This window comes from Salmo salar, chromosome ssa08, assembly GCF_905237065.1.
Source record: "Salmo salar chromosome ssa08, Ssal_v3.1, whole genome shotgun sequence".
NCBI classification, from domain to species: domain Eukaryota; kingdom Metazoa; phylum Chordata; class Actinopteri; order Salmoniformes; family Salmonidae; genus Salmo; species Salmo salar.
The window spans coordinates 6,217,886-6,241,862 of record NC_059449.1 but is presented as its reverse complement, the minus strand read 5'-3'; the positions used below and the strand labels follow the sequence as shown (position 1 = coordinate 6,241,862).

At 42.3% G+C, this 23,977-nt stretch overlaps 1 protein-coding gene across 1 annotated transcript in view; it reads left to right on the top strand.

Annotated features, from left to right (window-relative positions):
- Positions 1–7,482: 7,482 nt before the first annotated feature.
- Positions 7,483–23,977, top strand: part of LOC106609937 (melatonin receptor type 1A-A) — a 58,905-nt gene continuing 42,410 nt past the window's right edge. Inside the window, exon 1 of the mRNA XM_045722669.1 lies at positions 7,483–7,984. Within this exon, the coding sequence (XP_045578625.1) occupies positions 7,801–7,984 (184 nt within the window). The 5' untranslated portion in view covers positions 7,483–7,800. The remainder of the gene's footprint in view (positions 7,985–23,977) is intronic.

Below are 23,977 nucleotides of genomic sequence, written 5' to 3'. Positions count from 1 at the left end.
CTTAATTTTGGGTCAGTCTCAGTGGTATGGTATTCTGCCACTGTGTACTCTCTGTTTAGGTCCAAATAGGATTCTAGTTTTCTCAATTTTTGAGTAAATTATTTCCAATGTGTCAAGTAGTTATATTTTTGTTTTCTCATGATTTGGTTGGGTCTAATTGTGTCTTTGTTCTGTTTCACACACACGCACGCACACACACACACAAACACGCACGCACGCACGCACGCACGCACACACACACACAGTCTGTCTCGCCCCCCCTCTCTTGCTCTCATTCATTCAGAAGTGTGTGTAGTGTGTACTCTGTTCCCCTTACCGTCTCTGCTGACTTCAGTGCCTTTGTATTTTATTCAAACCATTGATTTATTATTGATTGATAACGCAGCAGAACCATGTGTATGATTCTGTTTTTTTGCGGATGCTTTGTGAGATTCACTTCCACTGTGACTAGGATTCTTGTTTGGACTAAGAAGTTTGGATGCATTGGTTCTCCCACTCATTCTCTATTGTCTGAAATAGTTTGGGGGTGTTTGGGTTTGGTTGGTCAGTATCAGACCCAAAGAGGATGATAGAAAACTCAACAGATCACAACACTGTCAAAAGGTCTCATAACTCAGAATCTCTCTCTCTCTCTCTCTCTCTCTCTCTCTCTCATTCTCTCCCCTCCCTACATTCTCTCTCTCTCTCTCTCATTCTCTCTCTCTCTCTCTCTCTCTCTCTCATTCTGTCCCGTCCCTACATTCTCTCTCTTTCTCTCTCTCTCTCTCTCTCTCATTCTCTCCCCTTCCTACATTCTCTCTCTCTCTCTTATTCTCTCTCTCTCTCTCTCTCATTCTCTCCTCTCCCTACATTCTCTCTCTCTCTCTCTTTCTCTCCCCTCCCTACATTCTCTCTCTCTCTCTCTCTCTCGCTCTCATTCTCTCCCCTCCCTACATCTCTCTCTCTCTTGCACTCTCTCCCTCCCTCCTTCTAGCTCTCCTCCCTCTCTGCCTCCCTCTCTCAATTCAATTCAATTCAAGGGGCTTTATTGGAATGGGAAATGTATGTTTACGTTGCCGAAGCAAGTGAAATGGATAAATAAAAGTGAAATAAACAAAAATTGAACAGTAAATCTCTCGCTCTCTCGCTCTCTCCTCCCCCTCTCTCTCTCTCTCTCTCTCTCCCTCTCTCTCTTTTTCTCTCTGTCTGTAGTGTATCATGAGATTAAGCAGTAAAAAAATAGGGGTAGAGTTGTAGAGAATCGAAGGTACCATGAATGTAATAAGAAACCTTAGGTGCTGGCTTAAGGCCGGTAGCAACCACTACAGAACGTCCGGTCAGAACAAGGACGAGGCGGATGTTAATTGAAAAAGATGTCCACATTCACACACACACACACACATCACACACACATCTGACCTCTAATGGTTCAGATAACTGAGAATCATGTCCAATGAGAACTGACATGAACTATGTGGTGGTTTGGATGCACGCACAATTAAACATCAGACAAACAGGGATTCAGTCCACAGAAGGATAAGTTCAGCAGGAGGGAAACTGCTGAGGGAAGTGCTCATTAGGATGGGGGAAATCACGTTTCTGACCACACAGCGTTCTGGGGTCATTTATTATTTTGAATGTAGCCTTTATTTAACTAGGCAAGTCAGTTAAGGACAAATTCTTATTTACAATGACGGCCTACCCCGGCCAAACCCGGACGACGCTGGGACAATTGTGTCTGTACGTGTGCGTGCGAACGTGAACCCGCGCCTGACTATGTGTGTGCGTGTATCATGCAGGGACCATGTTTTTTGGAGTAACCTTTGCCCTCTCTTCAATTTAACTCAAGTCTATTCCTGGTTCACTAACAATTTAGTCTGGATAATATTTTTTACTACCGCATATGCACACATTCAAACCTTATGACAGGTAGTAATGGGTCTAACTTCATATAGGCTTTCAGGGCAATATGTTAACATTTTATGACAAGCTAAAAGCATGGTGGACATACAAAGTAGCCTCATATAGTAGCCTTGCTGGGTCAGACACAGTGTTTGCATCGCAAACAGCACCCTGTTCCCTTTTGTGCACTTTAGGGCTCTGGTCAAAAGTAGTGCACTATATCGGGAATAGGGTGCTATTTGGGACACACCCTGTCCCGTCAAACTGAATTACTTGAGTAGTGCACAATCAATCAATCAATCAATCAAATTGTATCTATATAGATAGCCCTATGAACAAGATGTCAAGATGAAGCTGCTGCTATCGTGAACAAGTGGCTTTTGCTAAATCGATTTAATCTTAATGACACTAACCTGTAACCTCCAACAACCACCCAGAAGTCTTACGGGTTTACATTCTGTTTTGCAACATGGATTACATCTGGCTATGGGTGGAAGATGTGAGCTTGGTGCCCACACCGTTTTGTCGGACCAATCAGCCTGCTTTGATGAACTATGGGGGTGGTTTAGTCAATGGCGAACGCGAAGCGCTACTGTTGACACGCACTATATGGCTTTACTTCAGTTGGCATTTCTTTGCTGAAGCCAAGGTAGTAAGTAGATAGCTATGTTAGCTAAAATGCTTTTGCAGCCCGGTCATCAGGATACAAGTCATTATTCAACGTCCATCCATGTCCAAGGACGTCGGGAGATGATGTGGAAACCGGCCACTAGGGGCAACAGTGAGCGCAGTTAACTTAAATTAGGTTTTGGTTTTGCTAGGGTGTTTTGCTAAGCATCTGCCTCTGACTCCAAAGGTTGCAAGTAGTGAATCCAGCGATAGAAAGTTGTTTTTGAGATTTTTGTTCAAGCCTACCCAATCGTTAACCCTTACCTTAACCTGTTATGGCTAGGGGGCAGTATTTTCACGGCTGGATAAAAAACGTACCCGATTTAATCTGATTATTAGTCCTGCCCAGAAACTAGAATATGCATATCATTATTAGCTTTGGATAGAAAACACTCCATAGTTTCTAAAACTGTTTGAATGGTGTCTGTGAGTATAACAGAACTCATTTGGCAGGCCAAAACGTGAGAAGATTCTGTACAGGAAGTACCCTGTCTGACCATTTCTTGCCCTTCTTTTTCATCTCTATCCATTACAAAGGATCTCTGCTGTTACGTGACACTTCCTATGGCTGCCATGGGCGCTCAGAGCCCGGGAAAAAGCTGAATGACGTAATTCAAAGCCCTGGCTGAAACACACGAGCGCTTTTGCTAAGTGGTCTATCAGAGGACAAAGGGCTTAGGCTCGTGCACTGGCCGCCCCCGTCTTTCTGTTTTTCCCTCTATTTGCCGAAACACAGATTCCCGGTCTGAATATTATCGCTTTTTTACGAGAAAAATTGCATAAAAATTGATTTTAAACAGCGGTTGAGATGCTTCGAAGTACGGTAATGAAATATTTAGAAATCTTTTGTCACGAAATGCGCCATGCGCACGACCCTTATTTACCATTCGGATAGTGTCTAGAACGCACGAACAAAACGCCGCTATTTGGATATAACGATGGATTATTTTGGACCAAACCAACATTTGTTATTGAAGTAGAAGTCCTGGGAGTGCATTCTGACGAAGAACAGGAAAGGTAATCAAACTTTTCTAATAGTACATCTGATATTGGTGAGTGCTAAACTTGGTGGGTGTCTAAATAGCTAGCCCTGTGATGCCGGGCTATCTACTGAGAATATTGTAAAATGTGCTTTCACCGAAAAGCTATTTTAAAATCGGACATATCGAGTGCATAGAGGAGTTCTGTATCTATAATTCTTAAAATAATTGTTATGTTTTTTTGTGAACGTTTATCGTGAGTAATTTAGTAAATTCACCGGAGGTTTCGCGGGGTACGCTAGTTCTGAACGTCACATGCTAATGTAAAAAAGCTGGTTTTTGATATAAATATGAACTTGATTGAACAAAACATGCATGCATTGTATAACATAATGTCCTAGGGTTGTCAACTGATGAAGATCATCAAAGGTTAGTGCTGCATTTAGCTGTGGTTTTGTTTTTGTGACATTATATGCTAGCTTGAAAAATGGGTAGTCTGATTATTTCTGGCTGGGTACTCTGCTGACATAATCTAATGTTTTGCTTTCGCTGTAAAGCCTTTTTGAAATCGGACAGTGTGGTTAGATTAACGAGAGTCTTGTCTTTAAAATGCTGTAAAATAGTCATATGTTTGAAAAATGGAAGTTTTCGGATTTTTATATTGGAGCAGGTGTTCCGCTAGCAGAACATCTAGATGTAAGAGGTTAACCATTCTGAGTTAACGGCTAACTTTAAGATTTTGGGGTTAACGCGTCAACTTAACTTCCCTGGGCAAGCGTCCCACCCTAGTCAACAGCCAGTGGAATCGCGTGGCGCGAAATACAAATACCTCAAAAATGCTATAACTTCAATTTCTCAAACATATGACTATTTTACACCATTTTAAAGACAAGACTCTCGTTAATCTAACCACATTGTCCAATTTCAAAAAGGCTTTACAGCGAAAGCAAAACATTAGATTATGTCAGGTGAGTACCCTGCCAAAAATAATCACACAGCCATTTTCAAAGCAAGTATATCTGTCACAAAAAACAAAACCACAGCTAAATGCAGCACTAACCTTTGATGATCTTCATCAGATGACACTCCTAGGACATTATGTTATACAATACATGCATGTTTTGTTCAATCAAGTTCATATTTATATCAAAAAACAGCTTTTCACATTAGCATGTGATGTTCAGAACTAGCATACCCACCGCAAACTTCCGGTGAATTTACTAAATTACTCACGATAAACTTTCACAAAATACATAACAATTATTTTAAGAATTATAGATACAGAACTCCTTTATGCAATTGCGGTGTCAGATTTTAAAATAGCTTTTCGGCGAAAGCACATTTTGCAATATTCTGAGTACATAGCCCGGCCATCACGGCTAGCTATTTTGACACCCACCAAGTTTGGGACAACCTAAACTCAGAATTTACTATTAGAAAAATTTGATTACCTTTGCTGTTCAGAATGCACTCCCACGACTTCTACTTCAACAACAAATGTTGTTTTGGTTCCAAATAATCCATAGTTATATTCAACTAGCTCTGTTTTGTTCGTGCGTTCAGGTCACTATACAAAGGGTGATGCGCGAGCGCATTTCGTGACAAAAAAATCAAAAATATTCCATTACCGTACTTCGAAGCATGTCAAACGCTGTTTAAAATAATTTTTTTATGCTATTCTTCTCGTAAAATAGCGATAATATTCCAACCGGGCGACGTTGTATTCATTCAAAGGTTGAAAGAAAAAAATTGAGAATTCTCATGAATGTGCATCTCCAGTGTCACTGTCCCCAGGCTGACCACTCACAAATTCTTCTGCTGTTCTTCGCCCAGAGACAGCAGACACCCCATTACACTTTCTGGCACCTTCTGAGAGCCAATGGAAGCCTTGGAAAATGTCACGTTACAGCAGAAATGCTGTATTTTCGATAGAGATGCAACAGAAGGACAACAAATTGTCAGACAGGGCACTTCCTGTATGGAATCTTCTCAGGTTTTGGCCTGCCATATGAGTTCTGTTATACTCACCGACACCATTCAAACAGTTTTAGAAACTTTAGAGTGTTTTCTCTCCAAATCTACTAATTATATGCATATTCTCATTCTGGGCAAGAGTCGGGTACGTTTTTTATCCGGCCGTGCAAATACTGCCCCCTAGCCCCAACAAGTTTTAAACCCTAACCTTAAAAATTCTAAGCTAATGGCTAAACTTAACCTTAAACACTACAATAATATACTTCTAAAGTAGATTTTTGAGAAACATGGACGACCGTCTATTTCTGACATAAGACTGTGAGACCAAGTTGGTTGATGTCTTGGTACTCGATGTGCCTTTCTCTGCAAAGACGGCAAGTGCTTGTTTTATTTCTGCAAAATGCGGCGCTGTGGCTTCTGTTTTCTGACTGGTTGAATATGATCCAATTACTTTAAAATGGGTTTTTCTGCAACACCACTCGGGAAAAACAGCTTCAATGGTATCTTTTCCAGAATGATAGCGCAGCGGTAATCAGTCTCATAATTAGGAGCCTAATTTACTTGTATTAAAGGATAAATATGCTAACAATAACCAAGCCTAGACCCTGGGGTTTGGAATTAGCCCTTAACAACGTTAATCCAACACGTAAACTGCTGATGTTCTGGGTTGATTGTAAAGGTAATTTGGACAGATGGACCTACCCTCTACTGTGAGACAGACTATTTTGAGTAGGTGGTCTGGCTCACGGCATCTGGACTCCCTCACTGAGACACACACACAAACACACACACACACAGAGAGAGAAGGATAATGGGGCTAGGGAGAGCTGGAGGGAAAGAAAGTAAATGAAAGACAGAAGGGGAGAGAGAATTAGAGAGAGAGAGAACATAGCCCACACAACCTTTTTAATGAACTGCCTTCCTCACAGCAGACATATTAGTGGGATGTCTCCACATTAAAGTTGCATTCGCATGGCAGAGGAGGTTTGGGTGACAACCCCTCAACAGCGTGTGTGTGTCTGTGTGTGTGTGTGTGTATAAGGGTAGGTGGGAGTGTAAAGTACCTGCCATGTGCTGACATTTGTGTGTGTCTGTGTGTGTGTGCTTGTACGTGCGTGTTTGTGCAGAAAGAAGCGATCATAAATGTACTAATAGGTCGCAAGGGCGCAGTTTCCTTTGGTAAAATAAACTTAACCTGTTGGCTTTTTGAGTCAGTTCCACTATATTTCCCCAGCTCAGCTACAAGCAGTCTCCTCAACCTGTCTGCATATTCCCATATAGTGCACTACTTTTGACCAGATCCCAATGAGCCCTGATCAAAACTAGTACATAGAGTGCCATTTGAGATGCAATTAATGTTTCTATGTTAGAGTTTGTAGTTTATCTTGATATTCTGCAGATACTAATCATGTGGATTCTGTTTTACAACACATGCTGTTGAGAGAGAGAGAGAGAGAGAGAGAGAGAGAGAGAGAGAGAGAGAGAGAGAGAGATTATATATTCTCTCACCCTGACCTATATATTGTGATCATAACATATTATCTGGATTACATCTGTCTAAATCTTTCTGTCTCTCCATAATATTTGTAAATATGTTATTTGAATAAATAGTATTTTCTCTATCATAGTAATTGGAATAAATTCCAATAATTGATGTTAAGCATAATCATCAGGAATATTTTAATAATGCCATAGGCTAGTCAACATCCTTATACTGATATGTTAGAAAAAGGTGCATTTTATCTGTTTCTTTATGTGTGAATAAATCAATGTGGGAATGGATAAAATATGAACTATTCCTCAAAATAATGATCAACGAATGCGTGAATAAAGGAACGACGAGTCGCTGGAAGCAAAGCAATAATTGCGAAGAGAGCTCGCAGCCAGGCTTCAAAACACACCGGGAAAAAAGGAGTGCCGGCGCGTGCAGTCCACTGTTTTTCCCTCTTTCGGGCGCTGAGAGGCAGCATTAGGCTACCACTTACCCGACACCACCCACGACAGGCTCACTGTAATAACATAATGTTAACATGGGAAGGTTTGAAGTTGCCTCAATGTCACAAAGCAACAATGTGATGGGTACACATATAGCCATGTACGTGTAGACTCTGACACACGAGCATTGTGACTAGAAGGATAGACAGAAGGTTGTCTTACGGGAGCTATAACGGGCAATATGGAGAGGAGGAAAGCCACGGGAGAATACCACGGCATCCCTGTATCCAAAATGTAGACTACATTTTATGGGACGGGCGGCACGTTTATTTCGCTAATTGGAAAAGTTACAAAATATACAATGATTATAAATGGGTCTTATCTGAACAGGTCGTCGCTGGACCCGTACGAGGAAGTGTTGAATCGCCCTCCGTGGGTTACTACAACTTTGGGCTGCTTCCTGATATTCACTATAGTGGTTGATATTTTGGGCAACCTTTTGGTGATATTCTCTGTCTACCGGAATAAGAAGCTAAGGAATGCAGGTGAGTAATATTGTGCATGAGGTCGGAGTAGCCAAAGTATTGTATTGTGTTTATAAACAAGTTTCAAAGTGTTGTATTTGACACAACATTGTTGTTCTGATACACTTGAGTCCGAAATATGACAACAATAAACCTGCGTTTGGGTAAAGCTGTGTACTCTGTTCGCGTGCAAATGTCGAAATGAACAAGAAAAGTAGGCTTATTTGTGATTTAGAATTTGTGATAGGCGTACTACATACATCGATGAAAATCAATAAAATGCATTGGTCTATACCAATTAATTTAGCTTGGGTTTAAAGCTACGGTGAAAGTAATGTCCCGGTGGCATTTGGAGGTAGCTACCCGAGCGTTATAGAGGATGCCATGTCAATGTTGGTAGCATGATTTTATACCCTATGATTTTATACCCTAAACAATGTATGTTGTATACCGGTACGTTTTATATAGGCCAGTCAAGAATGCCTAAATAGGCATGTCATGAAAGTTAGATTATCGCCCTCGTATCATAAACGTCTATGGACGCGCAAGCTGCTCTGACCAAACCGAATAACCATGTCAAACTAAATACTTCTCTGTTTAATCTCCGAGCGAGCAAAGATGAAATAATAACTAGAGAGTGTCAACGAATGAGGCTCTTCCAAGAATGAAAAATACACTCGCGGAGATTGATTGACACGCGCCGCCCGAAGCCACTCAAGAGAAATAATAGGATGGACAGCAGTGTATTTTAGGAAACATTTGCGCCACAGCCTCCGCATGCTTAGTTGGGGATTGCGTTTCACATCCTATCAATCATGTAACTAAACTGGGAAGGTGAATGAGAGCATCTTGAACTATCCGTTTTATTTTTCAATGGAAAATTTGGATTAGGTGACGGAACATGCGTCACGTGCGCACTTCGGTTTTATGAATTGGGATCGGAGTGGGGCTGCTGTGTCTCGACCAACCTATTATCACCAGATATTATATAATGTGTTTGATATTATAATGTAGGATAATGCTGTATGTAGGATAATGTTGTATGTTGTGTAGTGTGGATATTTTAAATTCATTATAGTATTGTACTGTGGCGTGATTATTTAACGTATGTTTGGATGATTATAATCCAGTGATTATATTCCAAAGTACTGTACTGCTGTAACCCTGTGATAAGAACCTATGACATTATTGTGTGAGAAAACGCAATAATATACATATCATAAAAACGAATTACATTGTGATTTGATAGGTTACAGATTAAATGTGCGCCAGGTAGAAGTTAAGCTGTTTAGAAAATATACATTTAGTCCTACATTATTACAGACTGGTGTGTTATCCAAATACCAAATGGACATGCTTTGCGCTCCCGTGCCGCTCTGGCCATTCGATGACAGATTGGAATTCTAGACGAACCCACATTGTAGATTGATTTGGGTGGTTTATCGTTTACTGGAATGTGCATCTAGCCAAATGACAATTTTTTTACCTCCCAAATTAGTTTTCTTTTCTTTGATGTTTCATGTTATTAGTTGTGTTTGTTTGTCACAGCCCAGACCTAATGTCAATCGCAGAGCATTTTTTTGTGATTTAAGCAAAATGGATTTGTGCCAGTCCCATGTGATGAATATGATTATTATTAAGACTTCCTGTAATTCCTCGTCCCACCTCCCTCTCTATCTTTATTTATCATTGTAATCACTTCCATTTGATATAAACATACACAAAATTGCATAATCGCTGTGTCCTGGATTTGAGTCTTTTAATAGTTTATACAGTAAATAGAATCGAACATTCCGTATGTGATATTAGTGCAGATGAAGGAAAGGAGACAAGCCGAGGAAGCTACTTTAGACTATTGATATGAAACCGTTTTTGTCAGTTCAGAGTAGCTGAAGTAGCATTGCTTAAAACTAACTACAAGTTAAGTATCTAAGATGTGCCAAATTAATTATCTCCAGCTCAGGTCTCCAGGTAGGCATTTGGTTTGTTAACTTGCTAGCTAAGTGGCTAACTTGCTAGATCAAGCTTCTTGGTTACAGCCGAGACAATTAGTCCCGTCCTCGAGCAAGATCCCTGCTGCCTTGCTTTTATACTAATTTTATTATATTTTTATGCTTGGAAAGAAATAGAGCCCCTTGTCTGCACTGCTGGCAATACCGTATACCCCGGTATGGTACAGGAACGGTATAAAGAAATGAAATACCACCCAACCCTAGTTAGAATATTTGCTTTCTATGAAACCATTTTCATTGACATGAATATCCATTCAGTCTTTTGTCAGCTTTCTACACAACAATAAATGGCTTTGTATGATGTCATCAATAATGGACCTATGTCACAGGCTTTTTTCACGTGAGCCACGTGAAAAAATTATGTATCTTTCTTAACACTGTTTCCACAAGCATTTGGCGAGTACTAACATCCCTTAAGCAGGCCAGCCAACCGGTTTCCCTGTATCCTTAGGTTCATGCCTTTCAGGAGCGTTTGCAATTTCTAAGCCCAGTTCCCAAAGATGGTGCCTGTCCTTCTATTCAAGCCAAAGAAAAGGAAAAAACCCTGCATTCGCAAATCGTATGCCTCATGGCGGCCATATTGATTGACACAGAAACTTTTCTTTTGTACTTTCTAGGTCTATCTGCCCATGTGGGCTGCCCCTCTGCCAGCCAACAGAATGGCTGTGCCGCAGGAGGGTGTGTGTGTGTGTGTGACTGCATATTTTATTTATTTTTTAAAATGTTATTTCACTTTATTTAACCAGGTAGGCAAGTTGAGAACAAGTTCTCATTTACAACTGCGCCCTGGCCAAGATAAAGCAAAGCAGTTTGACACATATAACAACACAGAGTAACACATGGAGTAAAACAAACATACAGTCAATAATGCAGTAGAAAAATAAGTCTATATACAATGTGAGCAAATGAGATGAGATAAGGGAGGTAAAGGCAATAAATAGGCCATGGTGGCGAAGTGAATACAATATAGCAATTAAAACACTGGAATGGTAGATTTGACAGTAGATGAGTGTGCAAAGTAGAAATACTGGGGTGCAAAGGAGCAAAATAAATAAATACAGTAGGGGAAGCGATAGTTGTTTGGGCTATTTATAGATGGGCTATGTACAGGTGCAGTGATCTGTGAGCTACTCTGACAGCTGGTGCTTAAAGCTAGTGAGGGAGATAAGTGTTTCCAGTTTCAGAGATTTTTGTAGTTCGTTCCAGTCATTGGCAGCAGAGAACTGGAAGGAGAGGCGGCCAAAGGAGCAATTGGCTTTGGGGGTGACAAGTGGAATATACCTGCTGGAACGTGTGCTACGGGTGGGTGCTGCAATGGTGACCAGCGAGCAGAGATAAGGCGGGACTTTACCTAGCAGGGTCTTGTAGATGACCTGGAGCCAGTGGGTTTGGCGACGAGTATGAAGCGAGGGCCAGCCAACGAGAGCATACAGGTCGCAGTGGTGGGTAGTATATGGGGCTTTGGTGACAAAACGGATGGCACTGTGATAGACTGCATCCAATTTGTTGTGTAGGGTGTTGGAGGTTATTTTGAAATTGACATCGCCAAAGTCGAGGATCGGTAAGATGGTCAGTTTTACGAGGGTATGTTTGGCAGCATGAGTGAAGGATGCTTTGTTGCAAAATAGGAAGCCAATTCTAGATTTAACTTTGGATTGGAGATGTTTTTTGTGAGTCTGGAAGGAGAGTTTACAGTCTAACCAGACACCTAGGTATTTGTAGTTGTCCACATTTTCTAAGTCAGAACCGTCCAGAGTTGTGATGCTGCATGCATTTAGTTTTACTTGTATTTAAGAGCAATTGTAGGCCACGGAAGGAGAGTTGTATGGCATTGAAGCTCGTCTGGAGGGTTGTTAACACAGTGTCCAAAGATAGGCCAGAAGTCAGAATGGTGTCGTCTGCGTAGAGGTGGATCAGAGACTCACCAGCAGCAAGAGCGACATCATTGATATATACAGAGAAGAGAGTCGGCCCAAGAATTGAACCCTGTGGCACCCCCATAGAGACAGCCAGAGGCCCGGACAACAGGCCCTCAGATTTGACACACTGAACTCTGTCGGAGAAATAGTTGGTGAACCAGTCGAGGCAATAATTTGAGAAACCAAGGCTGTTGACTCTGCTGATGAGGATGTGGTGATTGACAGAGTCGAAAGCTTTGGCCAGGTCGATGAATACGGCTGCACAGTACTGTTTCTTATCGATGGCGGTTAAGATATCGTTTAGGACCTTGAGCGTGGTTGAGGTGCACCCATGACCAGCTCTGAAACCAGATTGCATAGCGGAGAAGGCACAGTGGGATTCAAAATGGTCGGTGATCTGTTTGTTAACTTGGCTTTCGAAGACCTTAGAAAGGCAGGGTAGGAGGTGCAGTGCTGTTGACCGGAGTAGGGGTGGCCAGGTGGAAAGCATGGCCAGCCGTAGAAAAATGCTTATTGAAATTCTCAATTATAGTGGATTTATCGGTGGTGACAGAGTTTCCTATCCTCAGTGCAGTGGGCAGCTGGGAGGAGGTGCTCTTATTCTCCATGGACTTTACAATGTCCCAGAACTTTTTTGAGTTTGTGTTGCAGGAAGCAAATTTCTGCTTGAAAAAGCTAGCCTTGGCTTTTCTAACTTCCCTAAAAAGTTGCATTTCACGGGGGCTGTTCGATGCTAATGCAGAACGCCACAGGATGTTTGTGTGTTGGTTAAATTGAACATTGAAGTGATCTGAAGCACTCTCTCTCAACCCAGCGATGTTGCATTGTTTTCCATCCTTTCAGAAGCAGAATGTTGTTTGTGTGCCAAAGTTTTGTATTAGAGGTCGACCGATTAATCGGAATGGCTGATTAATTAGAGCTGATTTCAAGTTTTCATAACAATCGGAAATCGGTATTTTTGGACCAGACAGCATCACTGCCTGGTATGGTAATTGCTTGGCCTCCGACCGCAAGGCACTACAAAGGGTAGTGCATACGGCCCAGTACATCACTGGGGCTAAGCTGCCTGCCATCCAGGACCTCTACACCAGGCGGTGTCAGAGGAAGGCTCTAAAAATTGTTAAAGACCCCAGCCACCCCAGTCATAGACTGTTCTCTCTACTACCGCATGGCAAGCGGTACCGGAGTGCCAAGTCTAGGACAAAAAAGCTTCTCAACAGTGTGTACCTTCTCAACAGTGTTTACCTCCAAGCCATTAGACTCCTGAACAGGTAATCAAATGGCTACCCGGATCCTCAAAAGATTCTACATCCTGACTGGTTGCATCACTGCCTGGTACGGCAATTGCTCGGCCTCCGACCGCAAGGCACTACAAAGGGTAGTGCATATGGCCCAGTACATCACTGGGGCTAAGCTGCCTGCCATTCTGGACCTCTACACCAGGCGGTGTCAGAGGAAAGCTCAAAAAATTGTCAAAGATCCCAGCTACCCCAGTCATAGACTGTTCTCTCTACTACCACATGTTAAGTGGTACTGGAGTGCTAAGTCTAGGACAAAAAGGCTTCTCAACAGTGTTAACCTCCAAGCCATAAGACTCCTGAACAGGTAGTCAAATGGCTACCGGAACTATGGCTGGCTACCCGGTTGAAATGGCTACCCCCCCCCCCTCCAACCCCTCTTTTACGCTGCTGCTACTCTCTGTTTATCACATATGCATAGTCACTTTAACTATACATTCATGTACATACTACCTCAATAGGTCCGACTAACCGGTGCCCCCGCACATTGGCTAAACGGGCTATCTGCATTGTGTTCTGCCACCCGCTAACCCCTCTTTTACGCTACTGCTACTCTGTGTTTATCATATATGCATAGTCACTTTAACCATATCTACATGTACATACTACTTCAATCAGCCCGACTAACCGGTGCCTGTATATAGCCTTGCTACTGTTATAGCCTTGCTACTGTATATAGCCTCTCTGCTGTTATTTTTCACTGTCTGTTATACTGTTGTTTTTATTTCTTTACTTACCTATTGTTCACCTAATACCTTTTTTGCACTGTTGGTTAGAGCCTGTTAAGTATGCATTTCACTGTTGTATTATTAAACTTTGATTTGATTTGTCCAAACGTTTGACTGGTACTGTGTGTGTAGATTGATGTGGAAGAAAAAACAATTTCATCCATTTTAGAATACGGCTGCAACGTAACAAAATGTGGAAAAAGTCAAAAGGTCTGAATACTTTCCGAATGCACTGTATGTCTATATAACAGAGTCTGATTTTAGAGTCTGGTGTAAAAGCTATATAAGGTCTACAAGCCATTTGTGTACAATCAAATTCATGTCTTTTCATGTATACAGATTACAAGTTTCAATGATGTTACGTAAACTTCAGATTCAAACTTCAAGTCCCAATGAAGTTCCTTAGCTCAAAGCATGATTAGATTTGCTACCGGATGTCCCCAAAGTTTGTTTTAATTTCATTAATGTTATTTTGGATCATCATAGAATCCAAACCCCACTGCCCCTCCAGAGTCTGTTGTTGTGGTTCCAAGCGTAATACATGATTTCTAAGCATATAATACGGCATTAAGTGCTTTGCGTATGTCTCCATTTACGACAAGCGTTTATGGCCCCTAAATATCCCACTGGCTTTGTTGTTAAACCTCTTTAACGTAAATTGGTACACAGCACAGTGGCATCAAATTAGAGAGCTCAGTGAAAAACAAAAGACAAATCCTCATTTTGGAGGGAAATTTAGATATTTTAATTGCAGTGATTCCCCCCAGCGTTCTGCTTGATTTTCATCTAGAGGGAAACCATTTTATATCCCAATTAAACTCTGGATCAAACAAGATTGAGGTTTGTACTTTTGGGATATTCCATTGTACCAGACACACCTAACCAACAGCAACTCTAAAGTATAAGGAAGTATTAAAATATTTCGATTAGATTAGATAGTATTTTATTGTGTGTTTTCACAGAAATGTCTATTATATACAGAAATTGCACTGCGTTCAAAGAGATTCCACAACAAAAAGAGAAACATAATATAGTCATAACATCAGACAAACAAATTCATTAATTTATTCATATTTGACACAGGTCTGGTATTTACTAATCATCTGGATGGTCAATGGACAGCCTAGCATGTTTGAGTGACAGGTAAATACATGGGTGTCGTGAACAAAGCTTTTTGTCCAACTCTCTGACAATCTGCTGCTCAATACCTGTCATTGGAGTGCACCAGACAGAAGAAGAGTCCCATTTTGAACCTGTCTTTTGAAGTCTAATGTTCATTTTGCTGATTGCAATGTGGCAAACAAAGTATTTCCAGAATGTAGTGTATTGTATTTACTTCACAAGGTTTGGAATGAGTACATTTTGGCACCGGGTCGATTTGTTAAATGCAGTTGCAGTAGTCAACTTCTATTGCGTAGTCAAAACAATATCAAAGTGAGCTGTCATGCTGTTCCATAAAGACGTCAACACCACTTGTTTCCGAGAGACACGCTCAATAGGCTTGGGCACTATACCGTATATACCCTATACCGGGGTATTTCGAAATACCAACGGTATGATTTTCAATACCGTAAAAAAAAGGGATGGGCCAAGTAAATGATCTCCAGCTCAGGGCTTCAGCTATGCATTTGGTTGCTAGATAAGTGGCTAGCTTGCAAGATCAAGTTTCTTGATTACAGCAGAGACAATCAATCTCCTGGATCAACATCCCTGCTGCTTAAATTAGCTTTGTGCGCCCCCCCCCCCCAAAGAAAAGGTTTAACCCGGTATGGTACAGGAACGGTATGATGTATGAAAATCTGGATACTGCCCGACCATAGCACTCAATACCCATTAAAGGCCCTTGCTGTGTAGACTCCCTGCTTGGACAACAAATTGTGTAAAAAAAACAAAAATTGCTTTTACATTGCACAATCTTCAATGTTATGTCATAATTATGTACAATTCTGGGAAATTAATTACGGTCTTTGTTAGGAAGAAATGGTCTTCACACAGTTCGCAACGAGCCAGGCGGCCCAAACTGCTGCATATACCCTGACTCTGCTTGCACAGAACGCAAGAGAAGTGACACAATTTCCTTAGTTAATACTGCCTGCTACCATGAATTTCTTTTAACTAAATATGTAGGTTTAAAAAAATATACTTGTGTATTGATTTTAAGAAAGGCATTGATGTTTATGGTTAGGTACATTGGTGCAATAAGAGTGCTTTTTTCGTGAATGCGCTTGTTAAATCATCACCCGTTTGGCGAAGTAGGCTGTGATTCGATGATAAATCACTGCATTGATTATTTGCAACACAGGACAAGCTAGTTAAACTAGTAATATCATCAACCATGTGTAGTTAACAGGGTGATTATGTTAAGATTGATTGTTTTTATAAGATAAGTTTAATGCTAGCTAGCAACTTACCTTGGCTTAACAGGTGGTCAGCCTGCCACGCAGTCTGGAGTGCAATGTAATTGGGCATAATCGGCGTCCAAAAATGCTGACTACCGATTGTTATGAAAACTTGAAATCGGTGCTAATTAATCGGCCATGCCGATTAATCGGTCGACCTCTAATATAAATCCCAAAAGCGCTCAAACAAAGCTGCAACAGTTCCGCTCTTTGAAACGGTGATACGTGGGCATCCGTGAAGTGGGATGAGATGTCTGTGTCCTTCTTCCCCATCCAGTGGGCTGGCCTTATCAGTAGTTGTCAGAGTTTTCACCTCAGAAAGTGCGACTGGGGCTTCTTTAATACCTGCCGGGACCCCATTTTGACTTCGCTTTTTCTGTTGGCTTTTTCTGTTGGATCAGTGCAGCTATAGGTGATTTGAATGTGGGTAGAGTGTCACGCGCCAGGTGTCCACTGCTACTCTATGTGAAATTGAACAGTAGCTGGCTGATATGTTTGAAACCCCCACCACTGTGAACGCTGCTACATTTTACATATTGTTACTCAAACACTGTGCTTGCTCGCTTTCTCCTCTGGCTGCAGTGGAGAAGCTATCATTAACTATGTCCTTGAAACCCCTGTTCACATTTCTACAGAGACATTGTAGACACGGTGGTCGTATAGACTGTATTGAATACATTAGACATCACTCAATCTTGCAAGGTGAATACCAGTAATCTGCTTTTGCATTCTCTCTGTAGACACAGTCCCTGTCTTCTTTAGTTGCATAACTGTCTAAGTTGGATATGTCTAGCCTTGGTTGATATGCTCAAACTTTTCATTATGTCTGTCAGAGTTTCTACAAAACCATCAGCCAAGAACCAGTCTTTCCTATCAAGGGAATTGGTACCATTCTTTCAGTATAAGAACAGTATAAGAACACCTCAATGCATCAAAATGATAACCAGGAAGTCACATTGCGATCTACATCTTTGTCAACTCTTAAACGTGAACATTGGCCAAAAAAGCTGCATGCTCCTGTTGACGTCCGTCGCTGCGGGGGGCTGACCACACTAGGAGTCAAGCAGTGGCGGGGGGGTAGGGCACGTTGTCAGGACCAAGGAGGATGGTGGGTAAACTCAGGTGACTCAGGTGAGAGTGGCCGCGGGGTTGCATGACCTTGGGGTGCCTTCGCTGTGTGTATGTGGGGTGACAGCGTAGCCTAGTGGTTAGAGCGTTGGACTAGTAACCGAAAGGTTGTAAGATCAAATCCCTGAGTTGACAAGGTACAAATCTGTCGTTCTGCCCCTGAACAAGGCAGTTAACCCACTGTTCCTAGGTCGTCTTTAAAAATAAGAATTTGTTCTTATTTTTTTTTTAAGTGTGTGTGTGTGTGTGTGTGTGTGTGTGTGTGTGTGTGAGAGAGAGAGCTGCATAAACAAATAATGTATTGGGAAGAAGTGGATTAGAGCGCAAGGCCTGGCTAAGCAACATTCTCACCATAACCCAGGCTGTAAATCAGTCAACTAGGGCAATAAAAAAAAGTGGAAGTAGTCAATAGGCTTGCCAGTGTGCATGTATTTTATTAGGATTGCCATTAGCTGGGAATAGACAAGAACAGCTGTGTGTGCATGAGTTTATGAGTTACACCGAAGGACTATTCTCTGTGACACTGTGGTCCTTGCTGGTGATCTGGTAATTGGCCAATGTAAAACCTATTGGAGTGCCGTCGGGTGCATGTGTCTATCAAGCCACCCTGGAGCAGTGAGCAAACCTAATGAAAGGTTTGGATTGTGAAGTTGTGTGGTTTGGTTATAAGTCTGCGGTTATCCTCTGTGGTGCTAACTCCTATGGGGATGGGTGAAGTGGTGGGAAAGTGAGGTAGAGAGACTAATAGAAAGGGAGGGATACAGAGACATTTCATCTGTTGAGTTTGTTCATTGAAGATGAAAATAGAGCAATTTTCTGGGTCCCTCTTTTTTTGCCTATTCCATTCCCACGGCACAGATGTCAATTCAACGTCTATTTCTTCTTTGTTCAGCATAATTTAACTGAAATGGCATGGAAACAATGTTGATTCAAGCAGTGTGTGCCCAATGGGTTGATATGTCTCTCTTTCTCTCTCTCTTCAATATTCTCACAAGTACCTTAAAAGCCCCTGTGCCCATCCCCCACATCTTCCTTCCTTGTCTTTATCCCCCACCTCCTCCTTCCTTCTTCTTTATCCCCCACCTCTTCCTTCCTCTTCTTTATCCCCCACCTCTTCCTTCATCTTCTTTATCACCCACCTCTTCCTTCCTCTTCTTTATCCCCCACCTCTTCCTTCCTCTTCTTTATCCCCCACCTCTTCCTTCCTCTTCTTTATCCCCCACCTCTTCCTTCCTCTTCTTTATCCCCCACCTCTTCCTTCCTCTTCTTTATCCCCCACCTCTTCCTTCCTTGTCTTTATCCCCCACCTCCTCCTTCCTTCTTCTTTATCCCCCACCTCTTCCTTCCTCTTCTTTATCCCCCACCTTTTCCTTCCTCTTCTTTATCCCCCACCTCTTCCTTCATCTTCTTTATCACCCACCTCTTCCTTCCTCTTCTTTATCCCCCACCTCTTCCTTCCTCTTCTTTATCCCCCACCTCTTCCTTCCTCTTCTTTATCCCCCACCTCTTCCTTCCTCTTCTTTATCCCCCCACCTCTTCCTTCCTCTTCTTTATCCCCTCCTCCTCCTTCCTTCCTTCCTTCCTTCCTTCCTTCCTTCCTTCCTTCCTTCCTTCCTTCCTTCCTTCCTTCCTTCCTTCCTTCCTTCCTTCCTTCCTTCCTTCCTTCCTTCCTCATCCTCCACCTATTCCTTCCTCTTCTTTATCCCCCACCTCTTCATTCCTTCCTTTTCTTTATCCTGCTTTTCCTCCCTCATTTCAGGGCTGCATTTAATCATTTACAATACTATACAGTACAGTACAAACCTCTTTCTGCTTGATGTGCACTTGGGATGACGCAAACTGGCGGGCTCAATCAAGTATAACCTAATGCTCGTCCGTGGGAAACCGTGCACAACATATGCATACAGTAGTATATGCCGGGTTAGAGTATAAGAGATGTTTTGAACATGCACACTCACACCCACGCACACACACTTATGCCTCAATTACACTTACAGCGCCATTGAGCAAAATGGTATGCAGCATCATCTTGAATATTCAACATTCAGGTTCTTTGCATTTTTTTATTGAAAACATATACTTGGCAGTGAAGCCGCTCAACAACTACATAACATTAGTCATCTAACAGACTCCCATCCAGAGCGACACACAGAAGCAAACAGGGTCAACGCCCTGCTCCAGTGATGATCCATGTCCCGAAGCCTCCAGTGATGATTCATGTCCCGAAGCCTCCAGTGATGATTCATGGCCCGAAGCCTCCAGTGATGATCCATGGCCGAAGCCTCCAGTGATGATCCATGGCCCAGAGCCATCTCTGGACCGCCGACCGTCGCTGGAGGCTCTGGACCGCCGACCGTCGCTGGAGGCTCCGGGCCATGGATCGTCACTGGAGGCTACACAGCAACTATACAAAACAAGATCCCACAAAGTAAGGTGGGAAAAAGGCTGCCTAAGTATGATCCCCAATCAGAGACAACGATAGACAGCTGCCTCTGATTGGGAACCATACCCGGCAAACAAAGAAATAGAAAAACTAGAATGCCCACCCAAATCACACCCTGACCTAACCAAATAGAGAAATAAAAGTCTCTCTAAGTTCAGGGTGTGACAGCCGCTCCATTTTTCATGTATCCATTTGTTTTGTCTTGTTCCCTGCACACCTGGTTTTCATTCCCCAATCAATTCGTATGTATTTATTCCTCTGTTCCCCATCATGTCTTTGTGTAGGATTGTTTGTGTTATGTGGATTTTGATATTGTGGATATTGTTACGCGCGTTACTTTTTGTCTATGTTCCGTGTTATGGGCACATTTTATGTTCTTTTTGTGCTGTCATTTTGACTGGAATAAAATGTGGGCCTGTTCACGACACTCTGCTCTCCTGCACCTGACTTCGCCTCCGATACACACTCCTAACAGAATCCTACACCAACCATGGAGTCAGCAGGAGCAGGTACCCTGGTCAGAGGAGTCGAGGAACGGCTATGCAATATCATCTCGGTGCCATGATGGATCGCATTGTCCAGAACATGGACCGCTGGGAGAGACAGGAAGACTCTCCAGCTGCTTGACCAGCTCAACCGGGGTTATCTCTACCGGGCTTGTCCGGATCCAGCTCCAGTGGAATACGTCTCTCCCTTCCCAGGGAGTATGATGGGACGGCCGCACAGTGCCAGGGGTTCCTTTTACAACTGGACCTCTACCTGGCCACTGTTCACCCAGCTCCCTCAGGAAGGGAGAGCGTATCCGCCCTCGTCTCATGCCTACAGGGAGAGCTCTGGAGTGGGCAAACGCCGTGTGGGGAGAGGAAGACGCGGCGTTGGACCACTTCGAGGAGTTTACCTGCCGTTTCTGGGCCGTCTTTTACCATCCACCCAAAGGTAGAGCGGCGGGTGAACGACTCTTCCATTTGAGGCAGGGGACGAGTAGCGCACAGGATTTTGCGCTGGAGTTCCAAACCTTGGCCGCCGGAGCAGGATAGAACGACAGGGTCCTCATCGACCACTATCGATGCAGCTTACGTGAGGACGTCTGACGGGAGTTGGCCTGCAGGGATGCCACCACCACCTTTGACCAACTGGTGGATATCTCCATCTGGTTGGAAAACCTGCTGGTCATCCGTGGACGTCCTGAGTGGGCTCTGTCGGTTCCATCTCCCAGCACTCCCGCTCCGGTGCCCATGGAGTTGGGAGTGGCTGTGCATAGGGAGGCTGGAGGAGGGGCCTTCATGTGCACCATCTGTGGCCGCAGAGAGCACACTGCCGGTCGGTGCTGGGTTGGTCCCTCTGCCCCTCCGTCTGCCCTCTTAGTCTTGATTTCTTTTGATTTTCCCATGATGTCAAGCAAAGAGGCACTGAGTTTGAAGGTAGGCCTTGAAATACATCCACAGGTACACCTCCAATTGACTCAAATGATGTCAATTAGCTAATCAGAAGCTTCTAAAGCCATGACATAGTTTTCTGGAATTTTCCAAGCTGTTTAAAGGCACAGTCAACTTAGTGTATGTAAACTTCTGACCCACTGGAATTGTGGTACAGTGAATTATAATTGAAATAATCTGTCTGGAAACAATTGTTGGAAAAATTACTTGTGTCATGCATGAAGTAGATGTCCTAACCGACTTGCCAAAACTATAGTTTGTCAACAAGAAATTTGTGGAGTGGTTGAAAAACGAGTTTTAATGACTCCAACCTAAGCGTATGTATATTTCCGACTTCAACTGTATCATAGATGAATGTGAACAAGAGACTCTCCACTCACCCCAGTCTTCAGAGTGATTAACTGATTCACCCTGTACGTGCCAAATGGCACCCTATTCTCTAGTAAACTTATTTTGACCAGCGCCCATAGGGACTATATAGAGAATAGGGTGCCATTTTGGGACAAACCCATAGTGGATGATAGACACATAGGTACTTGAATGTTCTTCTTTAATATCCACTGTGAACACTTTGTCCCCTTCAAGCTTTATCTGAATGCTGCCCCGGTGTTTCCTTGTGATTATTAGATTGGCAGGGTTACCCTGTATCCTCACTATGGCCAGTTACACTTATTACAATCAGAACTCACAGAAGAAAGAGAGGGGGAGAGAGGTAGAAAGATGGAGAGAGTAGTAAAGGTAGAGTGAGAGGATGAAGAGCAGAGGTAGAAAAAGAGAGAAAGAAGGGGAGAGAAACAGAGTGAGAGAGGGATGGAAGGAAGGAAAACAGCATGACATATAAGCAGAAACCAACAAAGGATGACACGAGGTAACATCACTGTTGTCTTTGTGTGCCGGAGGAAAAGAGCAAGAGAGGAATGCAAGCCAAAATATGAAGAAAAAACCCAAAGCAAAAATCGTATCTAATGTTCCTCTTAATTTTGGGCCACAGATTTTTTGGAAATTATAAAGTATCACGATGCTCAAAGTGTAATTACAGAGACAAACTTTTATCAAATGGGTTTTTGTGCTCAGCTGGATAGAAAGAAAGCCAGTTACACCCCAAGGCGAGATGCGTTGACTCATTCCATGTGATTAAAACAATTAAACTATTGTTTTTTTCTTCTTGTGCTAGGATCAATTACTGTATCTGGGTTTTCAGCAGGGGTTGGAACTAAAATTATTTTCCGTTCTGAAAATAACCATAATTATTTTGGTTCCGTTCCTCTCTTACGTTCAGCTAAATAAAGTTCTGAACCGGTTCGATCCCCAAAAAGTAAATGGTTAATATCGTTCCTTTCTGTTCCTTTTAAACCTCTGAAATTGGAGACAGCCTCATATTTACACCTTTGAAATCGATTTTTTTACGTTTAGCTCGGCATTAAATTACTTCACCAATCAGTGCAGATAGAGCAGCTTGCTATGGAGCAGGCACACTATTGTTTACATGTATAGGACAGACGCATGTAGGGCGTGAGACGCATGTAGGGCTAGCTAGCTAATATACCTTAATAGAAAATGACTCAAGTAAACGTGAAAGTCACCCAGTAAAATACTACTTGAGTAAAAGTCTAAAAGTATTTGGTTTTAAATATACTTAAGTATCAAAAGTAAAAGTATAAATCATTTCACATTCCTTACATTAAGCAAACCAGATAGCACCGTTTTTTATTTATTTACGGATAACCAGTAGGGATGACCAGGGATGTTCTCTTGATAAGTGTGTGAATTGAACATTATTTCTGTCCTGCTAAGCATTCAAAATGTAACGAGTACTTTTGGGTGTCAGGTAAAATGTATGCAGTAAAAAGTACACCATTTTCTTTAAGAATGTAGTTAAGTAATCCAATTTCAAACATGGTGACTATAGTATCCTTAATTAGCATTGAAAAAGTGAATCCATTCTTCTCTAATAAAAATCTCTCTCCCGTATTTCTGAATCACTCTTGTAACGTCAGTAGGCTACAGTAGCTTGTGCTTCGGAAGGGAGAGGGGTAGGTAGCCTACACACGCAGGAATACTGGTAAAGATTTTCAGCTAGCAGGCAGACACCAGAATACGTTTTGGAGAATATGTTCACCAGAACGTTATTAACCTCTCTAGGGTAGGTGGCACCAAATCGTCCCACCTACGTAACAGCCAGTGTAATCCCGTGGCGCGTTATTCAAAAACCTCAAAAATGCAAAAACTTCAATTTTTCAAACATGTGACTATTTTACACCATTTTAAAGACAAGACTCTCGTTAATCTAACCACACTGTCCGATTTCAAAAAGGCTTTACAACGAAAGCAAAACATTAGATTATGTCAGCAGAGTACCCAGCCAGAAATAATCAGACACCCATTTTTCAAGCTAGCATATAATGTCACATAAACCCAAACCACAGCTAAATGCAGCACTAACCTTTGATGATCTTCATCAGATGACAACCCTAGGACATTGTGTTATACAATACATGCATGTTTTGTTCAATCAAGTTCATATTTATATCAAAAACCAGCTTTTTACATTAGCATGTGATTAGCATGTGACTAGCATTCCCACCGAACACTGAACACTGAATTTACTAAATTACTCACGATAAACGTTCACAAAAAGCATAACAATTATT